We start from the raw sequence: 17,457 nt of genomic DNA on the forward strand, positions 1-17,457 counted from the left end.
TTAGTCTCTAAAATACCCGGAACAGGTTGATGCTTTGTGCAATGTTTATATTCAAAAAAATGAATAAATTGTTGTTGATCCATATCAGGTTGATTGTCATAATGGTTCATAATTTCTTTTGTTTTGATTTGTGAGTTCTCAGGTTATTGTTCAACATTCCACATAGCATTCATTTACAAATGTGCAGCATTGATTCAGCAGTGATTATACTAAGGATACATGGACCCTGGTGTCTGTGCTCATTTAAATGGATTTAAAAATCCTTCAGTCCCTCGTGTGCCAAAGCCCCACATGTGCAGTGACTGTAATGGAGCCTGTAGTTAGGTCACAGTGGCAGCATCTGCATCACAAGCTGAAATCAAACAACAACGCACACTTACTGTACTTAATGTTCAGTCAGACTTGCCCTATGTCACTTTTAATTTCTCAGATCCTCTCTCGCTCTCTCTCTCAAGAGAGACACTTGTCTTAGAAAGGGCAAAGGGGCAGCAATTAATTTTGATCAGTGCTTACTGCCTCAGTGAGTGTGTGTGTGTGTGTGTGTGTGTGTGTGTGTGCTTATACATGTACAAGTGTCACACAAGTGTTTTAAAACCAGCCAGCCAGTGGTCAGCCATTTATCATCTGTTTGCTGCATGATGAGGAGGCTTTCCATGCACAAACACACACAGACACACACACCTCATGCACGCAATTAATTATGAAAAAGTCATAATAGGAAATATGAATTAAGATAAACTTCATCCAAATGTTGAAAGTACAAGCGCCCAACATATGCATCAATGCTTCATTACGTTTAGTAAATAAACTGAGTGAGAGCTATTGCTAAAGTGTAAAATCTGTTTGGCTTCTATGAAGTACAGGGAAGAAGCGAGCTGGACAAAGCTGTGTGAAACAAAACTAAAATACTTATGTCCCATTACTACCTGGAAGAGGAGGATAAACAAATTGCTCCTGTCGCTGCAAGTGAAAAACTTAGGATTTAGATTTTTGTTTCTTTCCTTGGTTTTCAGTCAAATATGTTTTAAATGCCAATGGAAGTCAATAGAAATGAGTGGATTCTCAATACAGTTTTTTAAAATAATGCATTAAGATGCAATTATATAATGTGAGGATTTAAGAACACTGGATTTAAGGAATAATCTGACAGGGTAGTTGATGACCTACATTATTAATTTCCAATGAGATGAAGTTAATTGTTTCATCTACAATTTCATCAGTGTAAAAATACTACCTTTTAAGTAACATCAAACAAAAAATCAAGTGTAAAATTATTACATCTTTTAGTCCACAATATATTTTTTATTTTTTTGCTTGAAACAATTGATAATCAAATTTGTTGCACCTTTTTTCTATTGTTAATTGGTTCATTGGTCATGGCTTTAAACAAGATATATATTATTCAACCTCTCTGACTTTTATTTATTGGTTTTTGACCAATCTGTGTCATTAATGATCATACAGTTGCATGATGCTGTGAGTCGTATCTGTGTCAGTGTCCTTGGTGACTTGTTGTAACCACAACAAGCCAAGCTTAGTGAACCCTTTATCCAGTCGTCTGTGATAAATTGGACATAGATACCCTTCTGCCTTTTAACCAGGTGACACATGTTCACACATCACCTATCATCTCCAGGCTGTTGCTTGATATGTTTCCCAAAGGGAGCAATAAACTGTCACATCATCACATTACCGAGGCGGTCATTCATAAGTGGCTCTATATGCTGCGGATGTTACCGCACACCTGCACATGTCAGCAGTCACACCTTATATGTCCCTAATGGTATTCGTTTAACTCGTAAAATGAATGCATTTGTGCACATGTGCTGATACTTTATGAATCTTACTGAGGCTTCCTGATGCAACCACTAGGAGTCCTAATGTCTCTGCAAACATCGGCTCTGCTGAAATGCCCCTGAACCACACACAGAAAGTGCAGGTTTGCTTTTCAGTCACTGTACCATGTGTCTGGTGTCCCAGAGGAGGGACGCACTAAAATAAAACAAATCAATCACTATAAACCTACACAGAAATCCCAGGGCTCTTTAAAACCACACACTGGTTCTTATTGAATTACTATGAGCAGCAGTGAAACCAGACAGCCAGCACACACAAGTCACTGTGGCTATAATGATATCATTAGGCAAAGCCTCCACTATCCTGTGTTACAGCACTGGAGATATGGGCTTCATTAAAGAGCAGTGCCCATTCTCTGCTCTCTTTACCTGTCCATACAAATGAATGGAGATGTGGATTTACACAATGGAACATTTAGTAAAGCATTAGATGTGTGGATGGTTTGATGCCTGGATTAGACCGTGGAGTTTGGATTGAAATGGACAAACAGTATATCGATGTCATGGAGGCCATTTGCCATACCATGTAATGATAATTCATTCCGAACATTTGCACCTGCCTTGTCACTCTTCTACTTTTCCACTCTCTGTCTACTGCTCACATTCCCTCATTAACCTTTATAACAAAATGTTACTAATGTGTTCAAGTGATAAGCCAATGAGATACTCGCTATCTACAGTGTATTAAAAAGTATAAAAGTCACATCTGATATGTAAACCCTGAAAATGATATAAATCGTTCACTAAACACATGCAGGCAACATATCTCTCACATAGTTGGAGCAGACACATTAGCATAAATATGTAATGATTTAAAAGAGGTGTAAAATGTTATCAGACAAAGCTGTGATTATCTGTGGCGTGTCAGGCATAAAAACACCAACCATATATTTTATTATTATATATATTTTTGGAGTAAGTGAATGCATATTTGAATGTGCAGAATATTTAAACACAAGTCTCATTATGGAGGAAGCACGTAGGACATTGACTGAGGAATGTGGTGTAATTTGATAAGCGCCTCCTCTGGCATGCCAAGCAACAGAAACACGGGAGTGCAGGGAAGGAACGACATATCGTTCCTTCCCTGCACAGGGTTCAAGAGTAGCAGTTGTCCAGTTGCCCCGGGCAACCAAATTGCGAGTCTTACGAACATCTAATTTGTCCTACATGTTGACAAAACATTTGTGTGAGTTATAGAGAATGTATGCTTCATTCCTAGAGTATATGGCCTTTTTTTAAACATTATTTTTAATGGGTAAATGATGTGGGGTGATTTATTACAGATCAACTGTAACAAGGGGACACTTGAGGAGGTCAAATGACGTTCCTGGAGCTAGTTGTTATTTTTCAATTTTGGTTTCACACATTTAAGGATGTAATATGCTCTGAAAATGTCAATGTAAGTTTATTATTTCTGCATTTCTGTGATTCTGAAATGTTGCAGAAAACAAACTCATCTGCTGCATCTTCACATTAGAGAAAGGCTGTAATCTGACACGCACCACAAATGACTAAATACCCTATCCCTGAAATGTGTAATCTAAATTTAGTAACATTATATCATCACTTTTAAAACTGTCACCTCTTGTTAGTGAAAGTTGTATTTCAGTGCGACAGAGAGAGAGAGAAAGAGAGAGAGAGAGAGAGAGAGGGGAGAGCGAGAGGGAGGGAGAGATTTGTTATGATGTTAACCATTCTTGATGTCACTATCGTGACTAAAATATGGGGCATAATTACACAGAACCATTATCATTTCATTATAAACAAATAAAATATGGCCACCATTCTGTCAGATTTGGGACCCAAACGCCTGTTTGCCAGCCTGCCAACATTTTTCAAACTTCCTGCCGGGTGTGTGTTTGTGTGTGTCGGTGTGTGTGTTGCTTCCCACTTAATTTTTCTGGCATGCATAAACAGGCATGTAATGATTCACACGGTATGATGATACTGCCTGGCTCACGTCGTGAGTGCTAATGCTAATATTATATGTGGCCTGTATGTGTGTGTGTGTGTGTGTGTGTGTGTGCATGTTCACATACACACAGCTGTTGTCTAGTGGAGACACAGCGGAGTGGGTCAGGATGGGCTAAGCGTTGTTCCAAAGAGAGGAAATGAAGACAAATGAACTGAGAGGAGCTAAACACTCTTCCAGTCAGCTCCATATTACTTATCCTCCGCAGATCCCTTCACACACCTCCTCCTCCTCCTCCGTCCTGTGCCTCTGGCCCTCCCTCTCTTTAAAAAAATATTACAAAGGCAAACAGAAAGGCTCTATACCGTAATGAAAAGCACAAAAGCGTGTCAGTTTTGCTGCTACTTTGTGTCACCGGCAATTAATTCCACAGCGGTAGCTGATGGGGGCCTGTGGTGCTATAATACTAATGCTAAAGCCAGCAGTGCATGGATGTCCCCTATAAATTTAAATCTACATCAGGCACGCTTCCCTCTCTGTCCCTTATATTGTGTGTCTGCGTGTGTTTGTGAACTTATGGCCTTCAAGGCACCTCAGTGAAAAGGTTCAAGGTGATGGATGGGCAGCCGACAGTGCACTTTGATTTTCTGAAAATAACACAATCATATGCTACATTTCCCCTTTCAGGGCTATTAACAGGGAGAGGCAGTGATGGAAGTGTGTGAGTCTGTGACTGTGTGTGAACTGACTGGACAGCTACGGAGACAGGGTTTGAAATGAGCTTTGAATCAAAGGTGCTCTTCTAATAGACTCTATTTGCTTCTTTGCTCCCTTTTTGGACTGTGCACAAGTACTAAGTAATCAAAGAGGAAGCAGAGAGAGAGAAGGAGGTCGCTGTCCTCCTCCCCTTTTCCCATGTCTTTGCCTAGAAGGGAAGCCAGTGAAAGAAAGAGAGAGGGCGGAGAAAAATAAAATGGAGTAATTTGTGGCGGTATTGATCAACAGGTCAGGGTTATTGACCAGAGAGTGGGGAGAGATGGAGAGATGGGATGAGGAGGAGGAACGGGAGAGTGAAATGATGTAGTGGTTTGTCTGGCCAGGAGACATCCTCGAAGGAGTTACCTCCTATGAGCAGCCAGGAGACCCATGAGGTGCATAATGGATGAGTGCAAAACCAGGGCACCCACAGCTCTCCCGGCCCAGGCATCTCCCTCATGGAGCCACGTTCATCAACTCCTTATGATGGGGTAAAGCTCTACACTCAATGTGTCCTCCAGGGGCTTTTTCAGCCAGGCACATCAATATTAATCGATATGCTTTAGGGGAAGATAATACCCTCTACCCCTCAGATCTCAAAATCTCTTCTAAATGTAGCTTTCAAGAAGAATCCCCTTGTACTATTTTCACTTCTCCCACATGGTGGCACTGATTCCAATTGGCAAAAGGCTAGTTGGCTTCCTCTCCTACTTTAAACACAATTCAACATGCTTTTGCCTGCAGAATTGGTCATTTCTTTTTAAACTATCCTGAATTCCCTCCAGTGACAATGACAGTGAGTCTGTGGGCACCTCGTTGTGATTAGGCACAGCAATAAGGAGCATATGGAAGAGGCCATCTCCCTTTTATTCAGTGCAGCCCAGCTCAGCACTTGAGAGCTGCCTCTTCCTGGCTTGCCTTCCAAGCTCTCCCCAGGTTGTCTCTGACTCTCATCCTGCTGCCATCTGCCACTGACTTGGTCTCTCTCCAGAAATCCCAGTATAAAAAGGAGCACCCTGTCCTCTCCATAGTGGGAGCGAGCATGGAGGCCCAATTTACTCTCCAGTCCTTTACTGCAAAGGAAACTGCTTTTGGTCTGATGACCAGTGACCAGTAATCCTTGTTAATCATATGGGAGTAAGTGACTTGAAGTGTTAGAATGTCCAAACCACCAATGCTAAGCTCTTAATCTAGCACTGAGCAAGTGACTTTTGGCAGCAAGAAGAACACGAAAATATGATGACAAAAAATAAATCGGTACTAAAAACAGGTCCATTTTGGTTTATTCAAAATGAAAAACATAATTTCCAAGTTATTACCCGTGCAGGTGCTGGGGATATTCCTGTAAATAAAGAATTCAGTCCTTAGAGAGCTGCCTTGAGTATTATCTTCACCATTCCACGAAATACATGAATAAGGGAAAAGAAAATATTGTGGCCCAAACTGACTGTGTGGGTAACATTTAATGGTCATTTGTAGCTAGTTATTGAAGACAGATTTAATCTACCAGTTTTGTATGAAGTGTCCTCAGCAGGCCTTGCAGAGAGAGAGAGAGAGTGAGAGAGAGAGACCTAGAAACCCCAGAAGTCATACCACATTATGTCTTCTGGGGTGATGCATGCTGGGTAACAGCAAACAACAAACAACAAATGCAGGTAAAAAGGCACAGCATGGTAGCAGTGTAGTTTTGTTTGTTGTTTTTTTATTCCATTAGGGATCAAGATCAAATCTCTTAGTGTATGTTCATCATATAATGTGCTGGCCACTGTATGCTGCAGAACTGTCCAGTATAAAGATGTTAGAGATTTAAATACAAACTCATTGACAGTTAAGTTAATGTAATGAACTTCAATCAACACAGCGCATCAGTTTTACTTGAGAATGTGGATAAGTCGTCTTTTTAGTAAACAAAGAAAATAAATAAACCTCTTGTCTGCAACTCAGCCAGACCTGTTAGGAAATGTTGTCGTAAGAAGGACCCACAGTTGGTCTAACGCAGCCTCACATACAGCAGGAAGCTGGGCACAGTGCTCGTCTACAGTGTGAGGCTTTGTTTTGGCAGGAAAAAAACCCCAAAGATCTGATTTTTAACTCTTGCAGCTGTCACATCCTGAGTGAAAACAACTTTTCTACAGCCTGAGCCTCTAAATCTGCACGCTAACCCTAGCTTTATGTTGGATGATGATCTCTGGGAAAAGCTGATGTCTCTCTTCTAATTGGTTTTTGCAGTGAGGAGACACCAACTGGCTCTGTGCAAAGTTGCCCTTACCGCTGAGTTTCTTTACTGGCTTTCACTGAGAAATTGGAGCGGTAGTGTAAATGAAGCAGAAAACCCCCATGTGGTAAGAGTGACAGAGCAGCAAGTTGTGCCTGTTCTTCCTCCTCCTCCTCCTCCTCTTCTCCTCCTCCTCTATCATGCAGACACTCCTTTTTAAATGTAGGGAATGAAACACTGATGAAAGATGGGATGATGTTGCTGGAGACGGAGCAAAGAGAAAGCAGCATGTGAACGTGAGAGTAGAGGACAGGCGTGGAGAACATGAGACCACATTAGCTCTCGCCACTGTGGTGTGATTTCTATGTGTGTGTGTGTGTGTGTGTATTTGTGTGATTACATGTCTCAGTGTGTGCATGTCTTTGCATCCAATCCCTGCACATGTCTGTGGAGACACTTTTTGTGAGAGTGAATCCCACCTCACACTCCCACAGAATGCCTATACTCGCAATTAGCAGGCATATAAATACTGATGTGTGTGTGTGTGTGTAATATGAAAACCTGGTCTTTATATAAAGACCCCTTCATAGGTCTAAGCGAGATAATGGGGAGCTCAAACAATGAGCGCAGAGACATGAAAAAAAAGGGGCTGCACTCCTCATAATAGTGGCTTAGCTGAATAATTGAATTTAGGAGCATGCTGGCAGCCATGCTGGTTTTCTTCCTGTATATTGCAGAGCAACCATAATCTCTTCTTAAGAGGCGTCTCTGGCTGCCTGCTGCTAAGTTTGTGGAGGAGATGTAAGGTGACAGAATCGGGTTCTGTCACCAGTGCACTCCATTATTGATAAGATTGGGGGCAGAGGAAGCTCAGAAAGAGAACTGGAGACTGGAAACAGCAACTTTGGAGCTGGAAAAAAAATATCTGTTCATACCAACACACAACTTGGTCACATTGCCCGTCCCGTGTGACGTGAAAGAAAGGCTGCACAGCTGACAGTGGTCAGGCCCATATCCCCTGTAAAGCACATGTAGCTGTGCGTGTGTGCAATCAATTGTGTATGCTCACTTTGGAGCAGAAAGTTGTGTTTAGTTTTTCAGTGGCCTTCAGTGTCGGAAGATGAAACTGCATGTGTTAGAGAGCGAACAGCAGCGTTGCCTGCTTCAGCCTGGAGGCTAAGATTCATGTTGGAATAAAGAAGTGATGAAGAAGACTGCGTTCGCTCAAACCTCTCTATCTAAGGACAGATACCATATCCATATTGAAAGCCTATAGCTTAAGGTTTGTAAAGGCAGAATGCTGATCAAAATTATTAATTCATAACACACAGTTCTTAAGTGTATAGCTACAGATATTGTCGGAACACTTTCCTGGACCATGAAAGGTTTGGGCAGGTTTGAATGTCTTGTCAAAATGAGCATCAACATTTCACTGTGCTGCCTATTAAGCATAAATACAGCTGAACCTTTTCTCCCACCTCAGCATATGTGCATTTTTCCTGGGCAATGTATTATTTAACAGACAGAGATGCAAAAAAAACAACCTACATTTATGCCTATACAGTATATCTGGATATATAAGGTGCTGAATTCTATTTAAAATCTACTAATATTCAGTGTCTTATATACAGCTCATAAGAAAACCTCTCTGCATGTTTATGTACTTTTTTAAATGAAGGAAAATCTTTTAAATGTTAGACGCATACACCGTTTTCAGTGTCGCTGTAAAAAAATACAATCACTGACCAGTTTATCAGGTGTTGCTTTTCCATGTCAAACTGAGGAGGACTGTTGTTTCCTGTGTCGATCACAATCGTCCCTGTCTGATCATGACAGTTAACAATGTGGTTTTCCTTATGTATTATTCTCGTATAACAAGGCTGATTAGGCAGATGGTCTTAGCTTTCAAGAGCTGTCATATTTCAGGCCTGATTTATGAAGATGCTGCATCTGCTGTGTTCTTGTATGCATGCTTGTATGCATGTACAGAAAGAGAAATGCTGGGAAAACGGTGCGTTTGCTGTGGTTATGTGTTGGTTTACTGCACCGCAGAACACATAAAGTCATGCACAACTAACCATAATAAACTTATATTGAGACTTCCATTGATCCCATACTGAATGAACAAGGGTTAGCAAATAAACAATAAATCACTGTGCTTAAGCTTTAGGCCTGAATCACAGCCTGTCCATGCTGAGACCATCAACGGTTCACTGTTTGGTTTTGAAATGATTTAAAAACTCTCTCAACAAGGTTTTGGTCTAATTGCTTTGGCAGCCATCGTCTTTTCGAATGCCCAAAATATGAACAAAAGGGAAAACTGCTTGAGGGTTTGAAATTTCCTCACACACAAGCAGGTGTGAAAAATGCATTGCATTATCATTTGCCTGCCAAAAAAGGAGGAAACAAGTCCAAATGGTGGCAATGTATTTGAAGATGTCTTTTCTTTTAATTTCTGAAAGAGTTTTATAAAATAGGACAATATAAAAGGACACATGGACACACATTACCCTCTAGAATAGTTGAAAAAATAAATGAGTGGTCTTTGTATAATAGTAAACATTCAGGCACAAGATTTGAATAGTTTTCATCCGACGATGCTAACAACTTCAACCCTTTCACCTCTGTACTTGTCTGCAGGTGTCAAACTGTTGTCAAAACACTTGGCCACCCCAACAGCTAAAAGAAGAAAAAAGAACTATAGTAAACATATTTGTCTGTTTGTCACTGCTTTTGTTTGGTTTGTTTGTTTATGCTTAATGCCAGTGGGACTTCATTAAAGATAAAACAAAAAAAGTAACCACAGCAAAGAGAGACTACATATAGCACTGAGTAAACCTCAGAGGAGCAGCAACAGGAGTCGCTGAGGTGACCGAGCGACGGAGTCAGGAGGGAAAATATCAGGTGCCAATTGTAGACAGACACGCTGGGTGCACAGTGGAACATTCCTGTGTCAGTAAGGAACTATTGGAAATAGTTTCAGCCTCAATTAAGCCACCGTCTTGAGAGCATTTGTAGCATTTTTTTCCTCCTTCCATCCTGACATACTGGACTGAATGAGGCATGTGTATAAACTGGGCTTTTTTCTTTCTCCTGCATCACCCCAACTTGACTCTCTGACTCTCTCACTGTTTCCAACTCATTCTCTGGAAACTGCGCATGGTATAAGGAGAAGCTGCTGTTTGTAAATGAGTTCATTCTGTGTGTTAGCAAGGTCACGACCCAGGCGCTCTGCTGTACCAGCATTTGCATTCAGGGAGAAGGAGGAGGTGAAGGAGGAGGAGGGTAGCAAAATTGATTGCCCCTTTATGTAATGGCAGAACACTGTGTCAGCCTACACACACACACACACAGAGGTTTGCACATCTATTGTTCTCTGCATTGACCTCCATTCATTTGGACGTTTAAACAAAGCATTACCCTGAACCATTAACCATTAACCATTACCATTACCTTAACCCAACCACAATTCAAATCTTAGCCCTTGGCTGAACCAGTTCCTCGGAAATGAGGATCTAGGTCAGTGTTTATAGTAGAAAAAGGTCCTAAAGAGGTAAGAAATACAAGTTAACACACTCTGACACACACATTCTCAAACCCTCCAATCTTAAGCAAAGAACTGCTGGTAATGGCGCAGAGAAAGGTCTTTATAGTTTTACTGTTTGTTTGTTTTTGACAGTTTGTTCATTCTGAGAACAACATGGATGAAAAAAAGAGGAGAAGAGAAAAGTTATTTCTTCTGAATCACCTTTGGAAGAGTACCTACCTCCATACCTCTTTTCTTTTCTCTTTATTGAACTGGTTTAAAGAAGCAATTTTTCTTATATTGAGCTGGTAGGGAAGGTACGACGTTCCTTTGTGAGCAGATGTTTTCTTTATTTCACGCTGGGTTCTGTATGATTGCAGAGAGATCAATAATTGATTGCGTTGCCCCCTCGAGGACCACTTACCAGAGTTCAATAGAAACCTTGCATGGTTGCTTTCTACCCTCAGATATGTTACCAGGTTTAACTGCTGACCACAGCTGTGTTATTCATTTTAAGATCGGAGCACATTATTATTATTATTACTAATAAAATGTTTTTGTTTTTTGTAATGTTTTCCATACATTGACAAATAACACCACTCTGGGACGTGAGACTCTTGTATTGGTGAATGTGGGAGGAAACCTCTTTGCAGTTGTAATCAATGATATACTGATTTATTGCTGTCATGAGACTGTATAGGAGAAATAAATGAAACCTTCCCTTGAAAAAGTGAAGCCAAGGAAGTAGCATGGAAGTAGCCACCAGGGGGCATCGCCACTGGTTGCAAAACAAACACTTTTAATGGAAGTCTGCGGAAAAATGAGCTTAATTCTCACTCACTCACTCACTTCTACTGCTTTATCCTCCACATGAGGGTCATGGGGGGGGGGCGCTGGTGCCAATCCCAGCCGACACAGGGCCAAATAGAGACAAACAGCCACCCACTCTCACACTCGCACCTACGGTCAATTTAGAGTGTGGGGAGCGGAGTGAGAAAAATCCTGCCATTTTCTTTTAGAAAAAAAAAAATATATATTCTTTATAAAGTCCTGGGAGGAATTTGACATGTGTGTACACATACTGTACATACACCACCTGTGTGCATCGCACAAACTTTACGGTCTCAACCTAATGAGGCAAGCTGCTCAATACAGAGTGCATGACTTGCTGTTGCCATAGCAACCTGCCTTACTCGCTGCAAAGGTCCTCGGGAACACATACACTGATATAGACGCTAAAACCCTCTTATAGAGAGAGGGAGAGACCGAGAGAAGAGTGGACTGTTAAAAGACGACACATCTGTATTACTTAGCCCAAGCCGAAGAGAAAGGCTCCATTTATTAGGAAGCTTGTGGAAGATGTCCCCAAGGAGTGCTAGAGCGTAATGAATTTAGACCCATTCAGCGCTAATGCAATGTCACTTCAAAGCCACTGAGCTGAATCTCCCTCCGTCAACTTCACTTGTCTGATTTCCTGACAGTCAATAGGTCATTAGTCAGAGCGGAAGCCACCGTTTGCTGATTTTAATCAGATCATAGCACAACTGGCTTCACCTATTCATCACGTTTGCCATTTGTGCATCACTGCTGTGACTCTCACAGTAATTCAGCCACTGTTCTTGCCACCCATGTAAAGTTCACGGCCGTTAATTATTCATGCCCACCTTTCCCTTTTCCCTCCTTCTTCTGGTCTTCTTTCCTGTCCAGCTGGTGCATTTTGGACTGCTGTGAAATAATCGAAACCTGACAGGTATCTTGTCTCTGCAGAGAATAGTGTTTCTCTCCTAAAGTAGCCATTTTAAGTTTGTCACAGCAATTCTGTCAAGTCTTATTGGGTCTGTACCTGGACCTGCCACGACAGTCCATTTCTCCTCTTTTTTCACTTCGAGGTAAATGCAGCAAGGCAGCAAAAACAATGGAACTGACGAGGAGCACGACGTACTGTGGGCATATTATCTAAAATGAATAGGACCTACTGCTTTTGGGAAATACTTATTGAATCTGTGTGAGTATTAATCAGTACGGAAGGGCACGACGCTAGTATCCACTGTTTATAGCTGTTTTTAAAGTTACAGTTAATAAAATTACCAACAATAACAGTAACTTCTACTTTGATCCACGAAAGAAATGAACAGAATGTGCATTGTCTTAGACCGATGATGGAAGAATGAGTGTGTTTATTTATTTATTATTATTATTTTACCTTGCCACTCATAGCCCCCATAGTGTCCTTATGCTGCAACTCACAACACCATGTTTAATGGATGAGATGTCTAAACATGGGATAAAGTTTTACCTGGACAAGACATTTGCCATGACAAGAGCAAACTGGACACCCTGCCGTTTCCACCCAATGGGATTTTTCTCTCCTGTCTCCAGTAGCGAGAAGAAAAACAGTGCGGATGTGAAGCTTTTAATGCTGCAGGGCTGGAAAGAGATTACTCTGCACACACTCACACACACTCATTGCACGCAGAGAGAATTTTGCACACCAATTTGCAAGTTTTATATTCATACTGGAAATTAAACTTGAGTGTGCCTGTGCATCTTTCAGCACAGAAGCACACACTTTGGCTTCAGCGAGCGAGATAGATTCTAAGCAGCTGTCAAGTGCATGCAATCATGTGTCTAATATGTACAAAATATGAAACGTTATTACTGGATGATAGAGCACTATGTTGTCTGTCAATGTATTTCTACAGAATGAACCAGTCAAACAAACTGAAAGAACATATTCAGAGATGCTTTTATTTGTAATGTCTTCATCTTTATTTAAGCTCAACAGTAAATGACATGCGATTACAGATGTCTAATTTAAATGCTTTTGAAAAAAATCAAACACTGTTAATACACTGCATGCATTTAAAATATACCCGACTGTCATGACACATTTGAGAGAATAGAATCTCAAAGGACGCTCCCAGTGGTCCCAGTGGTTATAGGTTATACTCTCATTACAAGCACGTGTTCTATTTGTTTTTGGAATTCCAGGATTAGACTGAGGCTAAATTATGATTACATCTATTATTATTGTCTATTGTTATTTTATGTAGTGGCAAAGTGCCAAAAGTTGGTTGAGCACTCATTATGTAAGCATGTATAATATATATAATATAGATTTTTCAACATTTATTAAAAAATGTACAGTGTAAACACTTAGTGAGACTCTCAACACCACAGCTGTGTGTGTGTGTGTGTGTGTGCTACCTGTGGGAGACACTTTACACCGCGTTACATTCTAATCTCTCTCGTTGTCTTTGTTAAATAATGTGTTTGTGAGACATGACCACAGGACTCTCACTGGTGTCATTACAGCGTCTGCAGTGTTAGCGATCAATCAAACTGGGTCACTGTTGGAGTTCACTGTCGCACGTTCTTGCTGTCACATGAAGGAATTCCCCTTCAGTGCTGGTGTATAACAGTTTAGCACTAGTATAATACCAATAACAGTGTTATACTAGTCACATCAACCATACTGGTGCTATTCTTTTGTTTTGTACTGACCAAACAGGTTTTCCTTTTATTTGGAAGAAATCCAAAATGTCATATTATTTTTCTCTAGTTTCTTTTTCCCTCAGTAAAGAATGCTTAGTCCAGAGTATGCACTGGATACCTTCACTCTGACAGAGCCTTCAGCTCTGGTGTCAGTCTTTTGTCAATCCGCTAACCTCGAGGCTTTTTGCTTTGGTCCACTACAAACTCTTCTATTCTTTCTTGTCTTACTCTAACACATCTGTTCTTCCTCTCTCTTGTACACATGTGACACAGCTTGAATTTCACCCATTGTCACAATCCTGTCATGGCTTCACCTCTCTCAGCCATGCACTGACACACACACACACACACACACACACACACACACACACCTTCATGGTAGCACCTGGCTCTGCTCGTGTGTGTGTGTGTGTGTGTTTTTGGAGAAAACAGACAGACACCTAACGCCAACACCCTGCAGACACACATGCTTTTTCAGGAATACAGATGCATTCACAGATAGCTTTGCGCACACACACACACACACTTCTTTTCTCCTATGGTACAAAGGCAGTGAGCTCAGGTAGCTGTCAGGTGCTCTCCCACAGGGAACAGTGGGCAAGTCAAAAACATACTCCTTGCCTGTCACTCCACACACACACACACACACACACGCATGTGCGCACACGGATGCATGCACGCTCACACACGCACACACACTGTGTGCTTTGGTGTGAGGAGACAGACAGAATGAGATGCCCTGGGCAGATGCTGGACCAGTTGTCTTTGCTGTGTGTGTGTGTGTGTGTGTGTGTGTGTGTTGTGGGGACCTAAATCTGTTTACATAGTCACATCATAGGATGGGGACATTACAGTACACTGAGTCCCCATAACGTCCATTATTATTACTAGAAGGTGAAGACATGTTGTGTGGATAGGATGAGGAAGTCCTCTGAAGTCCTGGGAAACCAGACTGTGTGTGTCGGACTGTTTGCCGGTCTATCCGGTCCGGCACCAGACACCTGCCAGTGAGTGGACATGCTGCCTTGCATTTAGTCCCAGCCTGGGTGCCAGAGATAAGGAATGGTTGTTTACTTTTCCAAACAAGATGGCTCTTTTTAGAGTGGACTTGTGGTGTTATGTTCTTTTATACATTCTATTCCAATCAGGTGAGCTACCTGTGAGAGCTTGCCATCTCTTCACCACTTCACCACAAGTGAGTCGAGGATGTCACGCCATCAGGCTGCCCAACAGCCCTTAAAGTGGGCACAGGCCCACAGCAGCTGTAGCCGCCACGATCCAGGTCAATTACTCTCTAAGTTGCTGTGTACACACAACACACTATAAACAAACACTCACAAACGTCTTGTTTGCTTTGGGCATTCAGCAGCATTTGACTACGTGCACAGTTTGCTGTTTCACATTTGATCAAAGCTCAGGAGTGAAATTGGTGGACTGGGATCAAAGTCTTAGCAGTTGCTGTTGCTTAACTCGTGCAGCCTTCAAGTGTGTGGCTAACCTTGTTTTTTTGTGTGCCGCTGTCTCTCCGGGTCTTTTCCCACACAGCAATCCACTGATATTTCAAAGACTGCAGTTTCTTTAAAGCGCGAAAATGAACTGTCCACATGGCTGGGTATCAGCCGGGTGCCTCTAGATAGATTTCACTGTTTCTGCTCCTGCATATACTGTACTGTAAAAAGCCTCGTCACATCCAGCAACACACTGTGCCTGCTCTGCTTGAGTGGACAGATTCTTCCTGGATGAATTGAGAGCATCTGTGTGCTTTTCGCTGGGATCGTATTTAATCCCAGGAGCATTTGTGTTGCTGTTGTTGAGTAGAGTTTTGCAAAACCAACAACTGATGCACATTGAGATCCATGCATTTCTAGTGTTTATTATTATCAGAATATGTGCACGCACAGTTCAAAATGCAATGATGAGATCATAAACTTAGCACAGAAAGTGGTATTATTTATTTTCCTTTTTAAATGGTGCCACATTTGTAAGGAAAATGTGTTTGTGGGTGGAGCAGCAGAGTTGAGTATGTGGGTTGGGCCCATGAAATATTTGCCAAATCTTCTCTGCCAATGCCAAACAGCTTATTTTGCTATTGACTCTTGTTTGGTGTTGTTTATTGGATTGAATGATTGAAGTCTCTGATAAACCCAACTCTGTGGGGGCGAGTGTTGTCATCTTGCTGCTCAACATACAAAATCCATTTTCCTACAAATATGGACAAAGGAATAATTGACCAAACATAAATCTCCTTACTTTTTGTGTTTTTAAGTGTATTTATTTAGGTTTATTAAGACAACTAACTTACAATTATCGAACTGTTGACATTGATATGATAAAATTCTTGGCATCAGGTGTTTACAAATAACACACCTCCTTTTTCTCTTTTTGTCTTCCAGCCTGTCGAGGAATGCTGTGTGGTTTTGGCGCTGTATGTGAGAGTGATCCAACCAGCCGGGCCAAGGCTGAGTGTGTTTGCAGGAAAATGGATTGTCCATCCTTGGTGGCACCTGTTTGTGGCTCAGATTCATCCACTTACTCCAACGAGTGTGAACTGGAGAAAGCTCAGTGCCACACACAGCGACGCATCAAGGTGCTGCGCAAGGGACCCTGCTGTAAGTACCATCACCTTCCCACCAAATAACTACCTCTCCTGGAGACACCGCTTGAACGACTCCATTGTTACAGCACATCTGAGCTCATTTTCACTTTTCTCCTAAAATAGAGTATCACAATCTCGGCGAATTAATTTTTCTTTCACTACGTTGAAACCTATTTTCAGAAATCCCCCAACTCAAGGACCAACTGTGCGATTTAATTACTTGTAAAGAAGCAAAGATAATTCACATCATTTTAAGGTTTGCATTTCAAAACTTTCAAAAGAGATGAATTTTAGCCGCTTTCCAACTGAAGACAAGAGAGATAGAAAAGATATGCCTGTTTTTAGAGATTTCAAAAAAAAGGATCTTTGATTAATCTGAAGTCTTCCAACTTGAGCTGAATTTCTTCTAATGTTTTTGCAGTCTTATCATTAGTGTACATGTTTTAAACATTTTGAGTGATGAAACATGTTTTTCTTTTGATCCAGTGAAGATCAATTTTATTTATAAGAGGAGTCTGACCAGAGACTGACACACTCCGTGCCTCTCACTAGGACTGTGAATGTCACATGCTATTCACACACGGAGGTGCACAAGCTTTTTCAGTGAACACAAACCGGGCTTGGGTTGTTCTGATGTATTTCGGACAGAAGAGTAGCAGCTGAACACGAAGCTGCAAGCCACTGAGTGACGCTAAATTGCTTGTTATTGTCGAGTAAATTGATTTCTATTTCACTTTGTCCTAATACAGCAGGCTTTTCCTCCCTATCTTTATCCACAATAATAAAACACATCCCCATTATGTCCAATCTATTGTCTTTCCAATATGGCTGTGTTCCCAGAGCTTAAAAGCCACCTGTACCTCACAAAAAGTGTGCTTCTCACTGCTCCCATTGGTTGCTATTTTTTTTTTCCCACTGGTGGGTGCCTATCCTACTGCTGCAACGCTCATTGTTTCTCCTTAGCAAAGCTCACCAAGATCCAGACCTTGGAGAGGAGCAGCAGACTGCTGCCAAAGCTCAACCTCAATAATAACTATAGTGTATTGTCAGCATTGTGCCTGCCTGCCTTTCCAGTGTGGGCCCACTGCTAATTCCAGG

General features: G+C 41.5%; 1 protein-coding gene across 7 annotated transcripts in view; it reads left to right on the top strand.

The window, feature by feature from the left end:
* The window catches only part of agrn (agrin), a 226,242-nt gene that overhangs the window by 113,979 nt on the left and 94,806 nt on the right, over positions 1 to 17,457 (top strand). For all 7 annotated transcript variants that reach the window (XM_044037208.1, XM_044037210.1, XM_044037211.1 and 4 more), the window contains one exon: positions 16,157 to 16,372. In XM_044037208.1, coding sequence (XP_043893143.1) covers positions 16,157 to 16,372 — 216 coding nt within the window. The remainder of the gene's footprint in view (positions 1 to 16,156; positions 16,373 to 17,457) is intronic.

Source organism: Solea senegalensis, linkage group LG11 (genome assembly GCF_019176455.1).
Source record: "Solea senegalensis isolate Sse05_10M linkage group LG11, IFAPA_SoseM_1, whole genome shotgun sequence".
Classification (NCBI taxonomy): domain Eukaryota; kingdom Metazoa; phylum Chordata; class Actinopteri; order Pleuronectiformes; family Soleidae; genus Solea; species Solea senegalensis.